The 14691-nt window shown below is 45.9% G+C and overlaps 1 protein-coding gene across 6 annotated transcripts in view; it reads right to left on the bottom strand.

The window, feature by feature from the left end:
* PDZK1 (PDZ domain containing 1) overlaps positions 1-14691 on the bottom strand; it is a 150438-nt gene that overhangs the window by 32288 nt on the left and 103459 nt on the right. For all 6 annotated transcript variants that reach the window (XM_030203757.1, XM_030203761.1, XM_030203759.1 and 3 more), the window contains exon 6: positions 13801-13997. In XM_030203757.1, coding sequence (XP_030059617.1) covers positions 13801-13997 — 197 coding nt within the window. The remainder of the gene's footprint in view (positions 1-13800; positions 13998-14691) is intronic.

Genomic DNA, 14691 nt, shown 5'->3' with positions numbered 1-14691 from the left:
ATTTAGGTGGGATGTGAGGACTGCTATGAAGCGGTCAGGAGCAGATTTCATTAAGTAGCTGGGACAGGTATCTAGTTTACAGTGAGTGTTGGAAAACCTACTAATTGCCTGGGTAACTGTTTCGACGGTAAGGAGGGCGAAGTTTAACCAGGTCCGGTCTGCCGGGTATTCTCCAATAGTTGGGTCCAACTCATTAAGGAAGTTTTCAATGTCAGTGTTGTTCTGTGGTAGCGTGTTGCGTAGGTTTACAATTTTTTCATTGAAATACTTCGCAAGTTTATCTGCAGATGGGATGTCTGTATTCGTGGTAGCGACCAGGTTGGTGTCTAGGAGTTTGTTCACGAGTTGGCATAATTTCTTCGTATCTTTGTAATCTGTCCCTATTTTGGTTTTATAGTATGATCTTTTGGGGGTGTAGCCATGGGTGGGCCTGGACAGGCACAGGCCCAGCCACTTTTGCTCCAGGCCCACCCAGCCTCTTCTGCCCGCTCTCCCCGTCTGCATGGTCTGCTGACATTTACTGCCCTGAAGCGCCGTTCTCTCTCCAGCACCGGTGATTCCCATAGCCAGCCTTCTGCCAGTGCGCGTCGTCGGGGCCTCTTCTCAGGCGCGTCCCGCCTACTCTGCAACTTCCTGTGTCCCACCTTTGCAGAAAACAGGAAGTTGAAGAGCAGGCGGGACGCACCTCAGAAGAGGCTCCGACGACGCGTGCTGGCAGAAGGCTGGCTATGGGAATCGCCGGTGCTGGAGGGAGAACGGTGCTTCAGGTCAGTAAAAATGACCAGAACTGACCATGTGCAGGGGACTGTCTCGGGGGGGGGGGGGGGGAGCGGGTGGAGAGGAAATGCAGCGGCGGTGGGCAGCGGGTGGGGAGGAAATGCGAGGCCTGTGCCCACCCAGTCCACCTCCAGGCCCATCTAAAAATTGAACTCTGGCTACGCTACTGGTATGCTTTTGCATCTTTTAACCCATTCTGTGAGGTAATATATGGAGTCTGTTTGTGCTGTCCATTCATTATTGTATATCAATTGCCAGAATGTTTTCGTGTGTACTTGACCTCTTGTGCTGTAGGATGTGTATTCTTGTGTTCCTTGTAAGCCCTTCTTCCACCAATGTAAGTATAAGTTTAGTTTGTAGTGGTCGGTTCATGGTTTTTCTGTCCATTTAGTATGTGTTATTGTTAGGTTCTGGTCTGTTGAAAGTTTGTGTGAGATGAGATCAAGTGTGTGCCCTTTGACGTGGGTTGCTTGCATTTGTGGCCATTTAAGATCCCATAGACGGAGGAATTGCTTACATTCTTGTGTGTTGATAGAGTTCGGGTCTTATAAGTGAAGGTTGATGTCTCCTAATACTAGTATATTGGAGTTGGTTACACATGTGTTTGAAATGAAGTCCATAAAGTTAGTCTGGCCTTCGTTCCAATTACCTGGAGGTCTGTAAAACAAGACACAATTCAGATGATCGCGTAGGGTTTTGTTGTGGATTCTGATTGAGGCTATTTCAAGTTGAGGTGTTATGGACTTGGCAGTGGTTTCGGTGGTAAAGTGGGATTGGTAGATTAGTGCTATGCCCCGCCTCTCTTTTCTTTTCTGGTCCAGTGTGTGATTTTGTTTCCTGGGGGATGTGGAGGGGCATAATCGAACGAAAACGTCTATCTCCATGGGCGTTTATGTCCAAGAACTGGTCCGTGAAGGGGCGGACCAAACCGTATTTTCGCAAAAAATAGACGTCCATGTTTTATTCGACAATTTGTGAGCTGGGTGTTTTTGTTTTTCAGCGATAATGGAAAATGAAAGCGCCCAGCTCAAAAACGAATAAATCCAAGGCATTTGTTCGTGGGAGGGGCCAGGATTTGTAGTGCACTGGTCCCCCTCACATGCCAGGACACCAACCGGGCACCCTATGGGGCACTTTTACAAAAACAAAAAAAATGGTAAAAGAGCTCCCAGGTGCATAGCACCCTTCCCTTGTGTGTTGAGCCCCCCAAATCCCCCTCAAAACTCACTGCCCACAAGTCTACACCATTATTATAGCCCTAAGGGGTGAAGGGGGGCACCTACATGTGGGTACAGTGGGTTTGGGGGGGTTGGACGACTAATAAGCATTAAGCAGCACAATTGTAACAGGTAGGGGGGGATGGGTCTGGGTCCACCTGCCTGAAGTCCACTGCACCCCCTAACAACTGCTCCAGGGACCTGCATACTGCTGCTAGGGAGGTGGGTATGACATTTGATGGTGAAAATAAAAAGTTGTGAAACATCATTTTTTTGTGGTGGGAGGGGGTTAGTGACCACTGGGGGAGTCAGGGGAGGTCATCCCCGATTCCCTCCGATGGTCATCTGGTCATTTAGAGCACTTTTTTGGGACCTGTTCGTGTGAAAAAAGGGTCCAACAAAAGTGTCCTAAATGTTCGCTACAAACGCCTTTATTTTTTTGATTATCGCCCTAACGCGTACATCTCTCCTCGGTCGATAACCACGCCCCAGTTCCACGTTCGCCACACCTCTGACACGCCCCCATCAACTTTGTCCGCATCCGCGACAGAGTGCAGTTGAAAACGTCCAAAATCGGCTTTCGATTATACCGATTTATTCGTTTTTGTGAGATAAACGTCTATCTCCCGATTTGGGTCGAAATCTAGGCGTTTTTCTCTTTCGATTATAAGGTGGCTAGTGTCCTTTTGGTCATGGATCCAAGTTTCATTGAGGAAGAGCAGGTCAAGGTTTTCTGACTTGATCCAGTCTGTTAGTATTGCTGTTTTATTTACAGCAGATCTGGTGTTTACGTAGCCCACTTGGATTTTTTGGAATGGGTCTTCTGTATTTGGTGTTGTGGGGACTTTTGTTAGTTGTCGTTTCTTTGTTAAGGTGAGTTTGTTTGGGCCCTTCTTTCCCTTCTGTTGTGGTTGTTCGCATGTAAGTGTTCTTCCTTTGTTTAAATTGTTGTCAGTTTGATGAGGTGTGGTGTATTTGATCAATCTATGATGATTGTGTAGTATTGGGAGAATGGGCGTGCAAGTGGCAGATGAAGTTCAATGTTGACAAGTGCAAAGTGATGCATGTGGGTAAGAGGAACCCGAATTATAGCTACGTCTTGCAAGGTTCCACGTTAGGAGTTACGGATCAAGAAAGGGATCTGGGTGTCGTCGTCGATGATACGCTGAAACCTTCTGCTCAGTGTGCTGCTGCGGCTAGGAAAGCGAATAGAATGTTGGGTGTTATTAGGAAGGGTATGGAGTCCAGGTGTGCGGATGTTATAATGCCGTTGTATCGCTCCATGGTGCGACCGCACCTGGAGTATTGTGTTCAGTACTGGTCTCCGTATCTCAAAAAAGATATAGTAGAATTGGAAAAGGTACAGCGAAGGGCGACGAAAATGATAGTGGGGATGGGACGACTTTCCTATGAAGAGAGGCTGAGAAGGCTAGGGCTTTTCAGCTTGGAGAAGAGACGGCTGAGGGGAGATATGATAGAAGTGTATAAAATAATGAGTGGAATGGATCGGGTGGATGTGAAGCGACTGTTCACGCTATCCAAAAATACTAGGACTAGAGGGCATGAGTTGAAGCTACAGTGTGGTAAATTTAAAACGAATCGGAGAAAATTTTTCTTCACCCAACGTGTAATTAGACTCTGGAATTCGTTGCCGGAGAACGTGGTACGGGCGGTTAGCTTGACGGAGTTTAAAAAGGGGTTAGATAGATTCCTAAAGGACAAGTCCATAGACCGCTATTAAATGGACTTGGAAAAATTCCGCATTTTTAGGTATAACTTGTCTGGAATGTTTTTACGTTTGGGGAGCGTGCCAGGTGCCCTTGACCTGGATTGGCCACTGTCGGTGACAGGATGCTGGGCTAGATGGACCTTTGGTCTTTCCCAGTATGGCACTACTTATGTACTTATGTACTTATGGGTATGATGTTGCTATCTGCAAGTGGGGTGGTTAGTGTTAAGTGGATCAGTGTTAAGGAGTAGATTATTAGGAGAAATTTGAGGGTATTCATTATGGTATATATTCCCTGTGGCTACTATTAAGACCATGTTCTGATGATTGGATGCGTGATAGGGCTTTGTTCTTTGGTGTTCTTGACTTTTGTGTTAGTTTAGCTTGCCTTTCAGCTGTTGAGATCAAATAACAATGTAGATTGGGATAATATTTATCAATCCATAGCGGATGCTAATGTGAAATTCCCTAATCTCCTGTTATGGGGAGATTTTAATATACAGTGGTGGAAATAAGTATTTGATCCCTTGCTGATTTTGTAAGTTTGCCCACTGACAAAGACATGAGCAGCCCATAATTGAAGGGTAGGTTATTGGTAACAGTGAGAGATAGCACATCACAAATTAAATCCGGAAAATCACATTGTGGAAAGTATATGAATTTATTTGCATTCTGCAGAGGGAAATAAGTATTTAATCCCTCTGGCAAACAAGACCTAATACTTGGTGGCAAAACCCTTGTTGGCAAGCACAGCGGTCAGACGTCTTCTGTAGTTGATGATGAGGTTTGCACACATGTCAGGAGGAATTTTGGTCCACTCCTCTTTGCAGATCATCTCTAAATCATTAAGAGTTCTGGGCTGTCGCTTGGCAACTCGCAGCTTCAGCTCCCTCCATAAGTTTTCAATGGGATTAAGGTCTGGTGACTGGCTAGGCCACTCCATGACCCTAATGTGCTTCTTCCTGAGCCACTCCTTTGTTGCCTTGGCTGTATGTTTTGGGTCATTGTCGTGCTGGAAGACCCAGCCACGACCCATTTTTAAGGCCCTGGCGGAGGGAAGGAGGTTGTCACTCAGAATTGTACGGTACATGGCCCCATCCATTCTCCCATTGATGCGGTGAAGTAGTCCTGTGCCCTTAGCAGAGAAACACCCCCAAAACATAACATTTCCACCTCCATGCTTGACAGTGGGGACGGTGTTCTTTGGGTCATAGGCAGCATTTCTCTTCCTCCAAACACGGCGAGTTGAGTTCATGCCAAAGAGCTCACTTTTTGTCTCATCTGACCACAGCACCTTCTCCCAATCACTCTCGGCATCAGGGCCGTGCCAACACGGTAAGCGAGGTAAGCATGGCAGGGGGGCGCTTCCCTCTGGGGGGCGCCGCCGCACCATGCTCACCTCGCTCGCCCTCCCGCTCCCATTGTTCAACCAAAGCAGACGCGACAAGCCTCACCAACGATAGCTGGGGACGGGGTACTAGAGCATCATGCAGCAGCTTCTTCTTTCCTGTGCTGTGCTTCCGTCCTGTTGTTCTCGCTAGCGCCACGGACGTCTTCTTCGTTCTAGCCTATAGCAGGCCTGCCTCGGGGACTCAGCCTTCCTCCTGCTCTGATGCATCACGCGTCAGCTGACGCAACTTCCGGCTTCCGCGAGGGTGGGAGGGACGCGTCATCACAGAAAGAAGGTCGAGTGAGTAAGTTCTCTTCCCAAGGCAGCCAAATCTCAAGGCAAGTATCAAACTGCTTCTTTGGAGAGCGGAGGGGAGGGAAAGAGTGAAACTAAGAGGAAGAGACTGGAAAGGGCAGAAGAAACGGAGTGAGAGTGCGAGACTAATACGGGGAGAAACTGAAAGGGGGAGGAAGGAAGGAGCAGGAGCGCTCACTGACTGAACCTTTGGGAGAGATCCCGCCCAGAGCTGATTAAGGTGCTGCTCTGATTGTCCTGGGTGGGGAAGGAGGACAGGCAGGAGGAGGAAAATTTGAAGGTGCTGCTTTGATGAGTGGGGAAGGAATAGGCAAAGAGGCTGAACTGGGAGAGGAGGAGAAGAAACAGGGAAAGATGTTGGATGGAATGGAAGAGAGAGGGACAGCTACTAGCCATAGAGTAGGGGAGAGGTAGAGACAGGTACATCGCTGCGTAAATCTAGTAGCGCTATAGAAATGTTTAATAGTAGTAGTAGAAGAGGTGCTGAATTCAGGAGGATTAGGGAGGGGAGAGAGATAGAGTGAGAGTAGAGAGACAACTGGGGGGGGGGGAAGGGAAACAATGCTGGATGAAAAAGATGGGGGGGGGGGGGGGGGAGAAATACTGGATTATGAAGGGATGGTGGGAATTGAGAGGGAGCGATACTGGCCCCAGAGTAGGGCATGCAGGAGATTAGGGTCACAGAGACAGAGGGACAGTTGTGGTCATGGGGGGCGGGGAGGGGGAATAGGGACACGGGGCGAATTTCTGGTGATAGGGAGAAGGATAGAGGCATGGGGGACTCTTTCTAGGTCTTCCTTGCTGTTTTGTTATATTAGTTTTTTGAAATGTGTATTCTGATCTTTTGGGTTTGTTTCTGTATTTATAGTATTGCTGTATGCAGAGTCTGACTTCATGAGGTTCCAGTTCAGGTTTTGTTGCCTTCATATCTCTATTACTGATCTGTGGTCCCTTGTTTCATATTGTTGACTGTCTGCATTTTCCGTATGGGTGGTATATTGGTGTATTAGGGTCTGCCCAGTGTAATATTTATGGTACAGTAAGGTTCTGAGTGTTTTTGCACAAAGTTGTGCATAGTGTTTTGCAGTTGAGTGATTGTGCTTAGAATATGCTTTGAGCAACCACTTTATTATTTGACGTATGATACATATCTAATATCTAAATTTAATAAAAGGTATTGTGACTATTTTATTTTTACTTATTTTTGTTCTGTGTGTTGTCAGACAATCATGGATGTAAGCTCCGCCCCTGGCCCTACCCCCACCCCTAACCCTGCCCCACCCCCACCCCTAACCACACCCCCTTTAGCCTCCCCAAACAGTTGGGCCACCGACCGCCTATGTGGATAGGGATTAATGGAGGGTGACAGAGGAGCATGGATGGGAGGGGCAGGGCTCAGGGAGAGAGGGGAATTGCTGGAAAAGGATGAATGCAGGGGACAGAGGCGCATGGATGGGCATGGATTGGGAGGGCAGGGCTCAGGGAGAGAGGGGAATTGCTGGAAAGGGATGAATGGAGGGGGCAGGGAACAGAGGAGCATGGATGGGCATGGATTGGGAGGGCAGGGCTCAGGGAGAGGGGAATTGCTGGAAAAGGATGAATGGAGGGGGCAGGGGACAGAGGAGCATGGATGGGAGGGCAGGGCTCATGGAGAGAGGAGAAATTGCTGGACATAGAGGGGAGGGAAGAGAGATGAAGGAGATGAAATGAGGGAAAAGGAAGAGAGGAGAAAAACTGCACATGGATGAAGAAAATAGGCAGAAGCTGAGGACCAGAAATGAAGAAGAAAGGAGGAAAGGAAAGAAATAAATGGAAAGGAAGCCCTGGAAACGGAGTTAAGAGGACAGATAGCAGCAGAATCAGATACTGGACCAGCATGATCAGAAAAAGAAAGTCACCAGACAACAAAGGTAGAAAAAAATCATTTTATTTTCATTTTAGTGTTTGGAATATGTCCACTTTGAGAATTTACATCTGCTATCTTATTTTGCAATGTATAGCAATTGTTTCTAAGAATATTGCTGACAATTCCTGTCAGTGTGGCAAGTGGTGAGCGATCATTTTCACGGGGGGGGGGGGGGGGGGGGGGGAGGGGGAGGGCCGCCGCCAACTGATAGTCTGCAGGGGGGGCGCCAACTGATAGTCTGCAGGGGGGCGCCAGAGACCCTAGGCACGGCCCTGCTCGGCATCATCCAGGTGTTCACTGGCAAACTTCAGATGGGCCGTCACATGTGCCTTCCGGAGCAGGGGGACCTTGCGGGCACTGCAGGATTGCAATCCGTTATGTCATAATGTGTTACCAATGGTTTTCGTGGTGACAGTGGTCCCAGCTGCCTTGAGATCATTGACAAGTTCCCCCCTTGTAGTTGTAGGCTGATTTCTAACCTTCCTCATGATCAAGGATACCCCACGAGGTGAGATTTTGCGTGGAGCCCCAGATCTTTGTCGATTGACAGTCATTTTGTACTTCTTCCATTTTCTTACTATGGCACCAACAGTTGTCTCCTTCTCGCCCAGCGTCTTACTGATGGTTTTGTAGCCCATTCCAGCCTTGTGCAGGTGTATGATCTTGTCCCTGACATCCTTAGACAGCTCCTTGCTCTTGGCCATTTTGTAGAGGTTAGAGTCTGACTGATTCACTGAGTCTGTGGACAGGTGTCTTTCATACAGGTGACCATTGCCGACAGCTGTCTGTCATGCAGGTAACGAGTTGATTTGGAGCATCTACCTGGTCTGTAGGGGCCAGATCTCTTACTGGTTGGTGGGGGATCAAATACTTATTTCCCTCTGCAGAATGCAAATAAATTCATATACTTTCCACAATGTGATTTTCCGGATTTAATTTGTGATGTGCTATCTCTCACTGTTACCAATAACCTACCCTTCAATTATGGGCTGCTCATGTCTTTGTCAGTGGGCAAACTTACAAAATCAGCAAGGGATCAAATACTTATTTCCACCACTGTACATGTAGACAATAATGCTGATCCTCGAGTGAAAAGATTTCTTGGTTTTTTGGATGATATGGATATTGTGCAACATGTATAGGGACCTACTCATATGGCAGGACATACTCTCGACTTAGTTATGACAAATAGGTTGGAAGAGTTAAAATGCTCTAAGATTATTACCATGCCAGTTACATGGTCAGATCACTCTTTGCTAGAAGCTAGGATAAAATTTAAAATTTTAATATTGACACACAAAGCTTTTCATGTATCTAGTCCTTCATATTTGTTTAATCTTATTATACCCTATATGCCAACTCGGACACTTCGCTCATTAACAGATAACAGACTGGTAATTCCGCCTCCATCTAAAGCTAGATGGGAATCAACTTGAACATCTGCATTTTTTTTCTTGGCTCCAACACTTTGGAACTGCCTTCCTAAAGAACTTAGGCTTGAGGATTCTTATACTCATTTCTGTAAAATTCTTAAAACACATTTTTTTTTTTCAAGAATCATTTGTAAATATTGTTTAGAACAAATTGGGATTTAAAAAAAAAAGGGAATTATGTTCCGTATTGTTGTTATTGAACTATGTATAGCCGGGAGATGCATGTGAATGTTTCTAATAGTTGTATATTCTTTGTTTGGATGGTTTGCTGTGCTTTCCTATCATATATGGATTTCAGAGTATGCGTATTTTAATTGTTTTTAATGTTATATTTTATTGTAAACCGTTCTGATTTACTTTGTAATAAGTAACGGCCTAGTAAATAAATAAACGATAAATGATATTGGGTCCGGTTTCAATGTTAAGGTAGTGAGCAGATGAGATGGGAGGGGGGAGAGTAGCTTCAAATCAGGGTCCTCCTTTAATCTGTCTCATAGCAACTAATGCTTCTCACCCTCCTTGCCCAGAGTATCAACAGGCTCCTTTCCTGGCTTTGACTAGAGACAGAAGGGAGGCAGCGGGAGGGGGGAATTTCAGAGCACTTTCAAGGTAGTTAACAGGGAGGTGTCACATATGCAACTGGCTGTCTTTGGTAGTTGGCTGGTTGGCCCAGAGGGGAGGAGGTTGCACTTAATCAGGGAAAGGTTCTTGCAAGACAATGGTAGGGTACTTGGCTGAATTGCTCTTTGGAATGTGGAGAGCGATGAATGCTGGCACTTGAACACTGGGAGCAAGATGCACTAAACAAACAAGTTAACGACCCTTTAACAAACAGTTTTCCTACCCTGGCATGCATTAAAGCCCAATTTCCGATGACGGTAGCAGCAAACGAAAATGGAATGCAGATGAGCAAATTGTGTAGAAACCCAATTGAAATGAGATGCACTAAAGTTTTCCGCTTGCCCTAACGCTGGAAAACTACCGGAAAGCTAACGAGAGGTCTGTACCTCTCGTTGTGGCTGCTCGGCTAAAACTTTAATGTAAAAACAAAAAAAAAACACGAAGGGGGCAAAAACGCTTGCCAGGAGCGTCCTTTGACGCCCGAGGTCGCCACTGCTCCCCGCTCCCCCTGCATTAATCCAAATGTTTAACAAAAAGGATCGGGAGGGGGCAAAGGCGCTCGTCAGGAGCATCCTTTATGGACGCCTTGCCCCCCCCCGCCCCGCCCGAGTTCGCCGCTGCTCCCCGCAGTGGTGTGCTGGAGCTGGCTCGCACCATCTTGCAAGAACCGGTTGTTAAATTTTTAAAGCTCTTGCGAGCTGGTTGTTGTGGCAAGCGAGCCGGCTCCCAGGGGAGGCGCAACCCAGCAGTAAGTGAGGTAAGCATGGCAGGAGGACGCCACAAGCCATGCTTACCTCACCTCCCACCACTCTGGGGGGTTTAAATCGTTGATTTACCTCTGTCTCAGCAGACGTAGTCAAAGCCCGTCTCTAGTCTTCCCTTTGTTCCTGTCAGTGTCCCGTCTTCTTCTGACGTCATTTCCTCTTTCCGCGAGGGCGGGACACTGACAGGAAACGAAGGGAAGGCTAGAGACGGGCTTTCACTGCGGCTGTTGCGATGGAGGCAGAGAAGAGAGCAGAATCGCTGGGTGGGTATGGATGGCTGGAGGGGGGCATGGGAGAGAGTCGCTGGGTGGGTATGGTTTGAATGGCTGGAGGTGGCACGAGAGAGAGGAGAATCGCTGGGTGGGTATGGATGGCTGGATGGGGTATGGATGGCTGGAGGGGGTAAGGGAGAGAGGAGAATCGCTGGGTGGGAGCACGGGAGAGAGGAGAATGGCTGGAGGGGGGAAGGGGAGAGGAGAGTTGCTGGACATGGGTGGATGGAGGGGAGGGGAGGGCAGGGGAGAGGAAAGTTGCTGGACATGGGTGGATGGAGGGGAGGGCAGGGGAGAGAAGGGTTGCTGGACATGGGTGGAGGAGAGGGAAGAGAGAGAGAAGAAATGCTGGACATGGATGGAGGGGAGGGAGGAGTGAGGAAGGAGATGAGATGAGGGAAAAGGAAGAGAGGAGAAAAACTGCACATAGATGAAGAAAATAGGCAGAAGCTGGATCCACTGGACAGTCAAGTCTGTGGAGGACCCAGCTTTTACTTACGGATGTAGGACAAGAAATGAAGAAGAAAGGCGGAAAGTAAAGAAATAAATGGAAAGGAAGCCCTGGAAACGGAGTTAAGAGGACAGATAGCAGCATGATCAGAAAAACAAAGTCACCAGACAACAAAGGTAGAAAAAATAATTTTATTTTCATTATAGTGTTTGGAATATGTCCACTTTGAGAATCAGGTGCTCAACATTACAAGTTTATATTTATTTACTTATTTGTGGCATTTTAGCCCACATTAAACATGAATTAGATTGGAACATGGGATCATTTAATTTTTTTTCCTGGAGTAATGCATCCCCCCCCCAGGCTCTCTCCCCGGCTATAGTCAGCTCTACAATTTGGAGGGGGGGGGTGAAGAGGTGGATGGGGGGGGGGCGCAGAGGTGAACCGGGGAGAGAGCCTGTTGTTAAACATTTACCAGCACACCACTGGTTAAATGGTCAGTATTCTCAATGGAGAAGGGTAGATAGTGGGGTTCCCCAGGGGTCTGTGCTGGGACCGCTGCTTTTTAACATATTTATAAACTAGGAACAAATGCCCGTTTCTGAGCGGAATGAAATGGGCGCTAGCAAGGGGCCCCCTCCCTCCGTCCCTCGAAGCTACTTGCCTTGTTCGCTGTGGGCCGTTTCGGCCCTCGAGTGTCAATAGCTCCGCCCTCGACGTCATGACGTTTTGACGCGTCATGACGTTTTGACGCGAGGGCGGTGCAGACACTCCAGGGCACACCGGATATCTCGGGTGCCTCAACTTCCGTGGAGGCTTCAGAATGTTGGGGTTGCCTTTTATATATATAGATGATCTAGAGATGGGTAGTGAGGTAATTAAATTTGCTGATGACACAAAGTTATTCAAAGGATTGTGAAAAATTACAAGAGAACCTTACGAGACTGGGAGACCGTGCTGCTGCGGCTAAGAAAGCAAATAGAATGTTAGGTATTATTAGGAAAGGAATGGAAAACAAAAGTGAGGACGTTATAATGCCTTTGTATCGGTCCATGGTGCGACCGCACCTCGAATATTGTGTTCAATTCTGGTCGTCGCATCTCAAAAAAGATATAGTGGAATTAGAAAAGATACAGAGAAGGGCGACGAAAATGAGAAAGGGGATGGGATGACTTCCCTTTGAGGAAAGGCTGAAATGTCTAGGGCTCTTCAGCTTGGAGAAAAGATGGCTGAGGGGAGATATGATAGATGTCTATAAAATAATGAGTGGAGTGGAACGGGAGATGTGAATCGTTTGTTTACTCTTTCTAAAAATACTAGGACTATGGGGCATGCGATGAAGCTACAAAATAGTAAATTTTAATATGAATCAGAGAAAAGTTTTCTTCACTCAAAGTGTAATTAAACTCTGGAATTCGTTGCCAGAGAATGTGGTAAAGGTGGTTCGCTTAGCGGGGTTTAAAAAAGGTCTGGAAATCTTCCTAAAGGAAAAGTCCATAGACCATTGTTAAATTGACTTGGGGAAAATCCACTGCTTAATTCTGGGATAAGCAGCATAAAATGTATTGAACTTTTTTGGGATCTTGCTAGATATTTGTGACCTGGATTGGCCACTGTTGGAAACAGGATCTGGGCTTGATAGACCTTTGGTCTGTTGCAGTGTGGCAATACTTATGTACTTATCTCTTGATCACAGATACACAGCACACAAACATACATACCAACACTCAAACGTATGTATAGATATACACAAACATGTACCTTCCTCACATACACATGCAAGGATCTATAACATGATCAAAGGTTGAATGAAAAGTAATGCCTCCATCTCCATAATTCATCCATAAATAGCAACACTGATGCACTAAATATGTTCACTTGTTCTTTGAAATCTCTTCTTTCACCTCAGTCATTGAGGAGACTGTTTTGCTATTGTTTGTGACATGGAAACATGCAGTGAGCATTTGTTGGTGCAATTTAAGCAATGTGCTGTGATAAAATTTTGGAGTCCCGCCAACTGAAATTAACTTTTGCTTGCAGGTTGTTTATGGTGATGTGAATATTGTATGTCACTGGGCCAAAAAATGTAAAGACTGTGGACCTTTCTCGTGTGACACTCATCCATTACTGTCACGGCTCATCCACTTCAGTTTTGATCACATAAATCAGCCTTTGCCAATTCACAATCTTTACATTTTTTTGGCCCAGTGACATACAGTACTTGCATCAACACATTCATCACCATAAACAATCTGCCTGAGATGGCATATAGCTTAAATCACACTGAGTGCTCACTGAATGCTTCCATTTCACAAGCAATAAGAAAACAGCCCTTTCACACAGACACTTCTCGCCAAGTGAGGTGAAGGAAGAGATATCAAAGAACAAGTGAATATGTCACATATCACTGCTGCCATCTGTGGATGAATTGTGAAGGAGGAGACATTACTTTTCATTCAGTCCTTGTACATACACACCTATCATTCCCCCCTCTCAACATACACAGATATGCATTTACATGCTGAGAGGTTGGAAAGAATTCCATGGGACAAAGGCTGCCACTGCAAAAGCAACCTCTCCTGCCACAGCTCTCAGCCAATGAAGGTACCAGAGTCCTACCAAGTTAGTTGTCTACTGAAGGGGAATTTAAAAAGAATGAAAATGGAAAAGGATGAACAAGCAAACATTTAAATAATTTGCCTACGAGATTCACCTTGCTGTTGAAGTTGCCTACTGAGTGACAAAAAATGTGTACAATGAAAAATCCCACCTCTATTTGCAAGCACATTCTGATAGTGATACATATTTATTTAAGAATTTGAAAAAGGTAGACCCACAAAAGATTGAAACCAGATTCTGAATGATCAACTTGCTTTGGCCTGCTTGGTGATATGTTATATTTAAAGGTTAAACCTGAATTCTTACCAGCATGTACATCTCATCTGTCTCTTTATCCACCACTAGCAGTGAAGCCTTTTCTCCACCCAGCCGAATCTTCTCCACCACATCTTCATGTTGCAGTTCCTCCACAGATTCTCCATTAACAGCCACAACACGATCATTGTCCTTCAGCCCTGCCTTCTTTGCTGGACTGCCTGCCTCAATGTTTTTAATGAACTGACCTGTTCCCAACAGAGATCAAAAAGTGAGAAAACAGAGGATACAAGGTATCATTTTAATTTATTTATAGTGAGACAGCAATCAGAATAAAAAATATTTTGCTGAGCAGAAATCAAGGTTGTAAACATTGATTTTGAAGAACAATGGAATGTATGGCACTGGTTTATGGCTTCAGCTAAAAAAAGTAGTCTGATTTGGATAGTGAATATGTTAAAGACCAAAATGGCCTATCCGGTCTGCCTAGTTGAGATTTGTCTATATCTTGTTAAATTCAACACCGGCTTCCTTTTCCTTGCTACTTTTACCTGGCCTCTCACCCTTCCTCTACTGATTCATATCCTCTCCAGTATGCACACAATCTGTTACAGTGAAATTTGGGTTTAACCATGGTCCTTCCATGCAAGTTCTTTGGCTCTCTTGCAGGCCCAATACAATTTAAAAAACCTGCTATTTAGGATTGTAATCATTGCTTCATGCACGTTACCCCAGTAGTTCCTTCTCAAAAGCACAATGCAGTACCAATGTTGTTTGTGGGCCAAATTTGCTATTCAGTGCAAGCTATACAATACCTTCTTGGAAGATCACTGCTGTTGTGGGCCATATCCACTGATATGTGCAAGTTACACAGTGCTTCATTCTCATTATCTGTCATTCACTATAGGTGGATAATTGAGTGATCTACTATCCTTTCTTTGA

The sequence above is a fragment of the Microcaecilia unicolor genome, chromosome 5 (genome assembly GCF_901765095.1).
Source record: "Microcaecilia unicolor chromosome 5, aMicUni1.1, whole genome shotgun sequence".
Lineage (NCBI taxonomy): Eukaryota > Metazoa > Chordata > Amphibia > Gymnophiona > Siphonopidae > Microcaecilia > Microcaecilia unicolor.
This window is presented reverse-complemented; position numbering and strand designations above follow the sequence as displayed.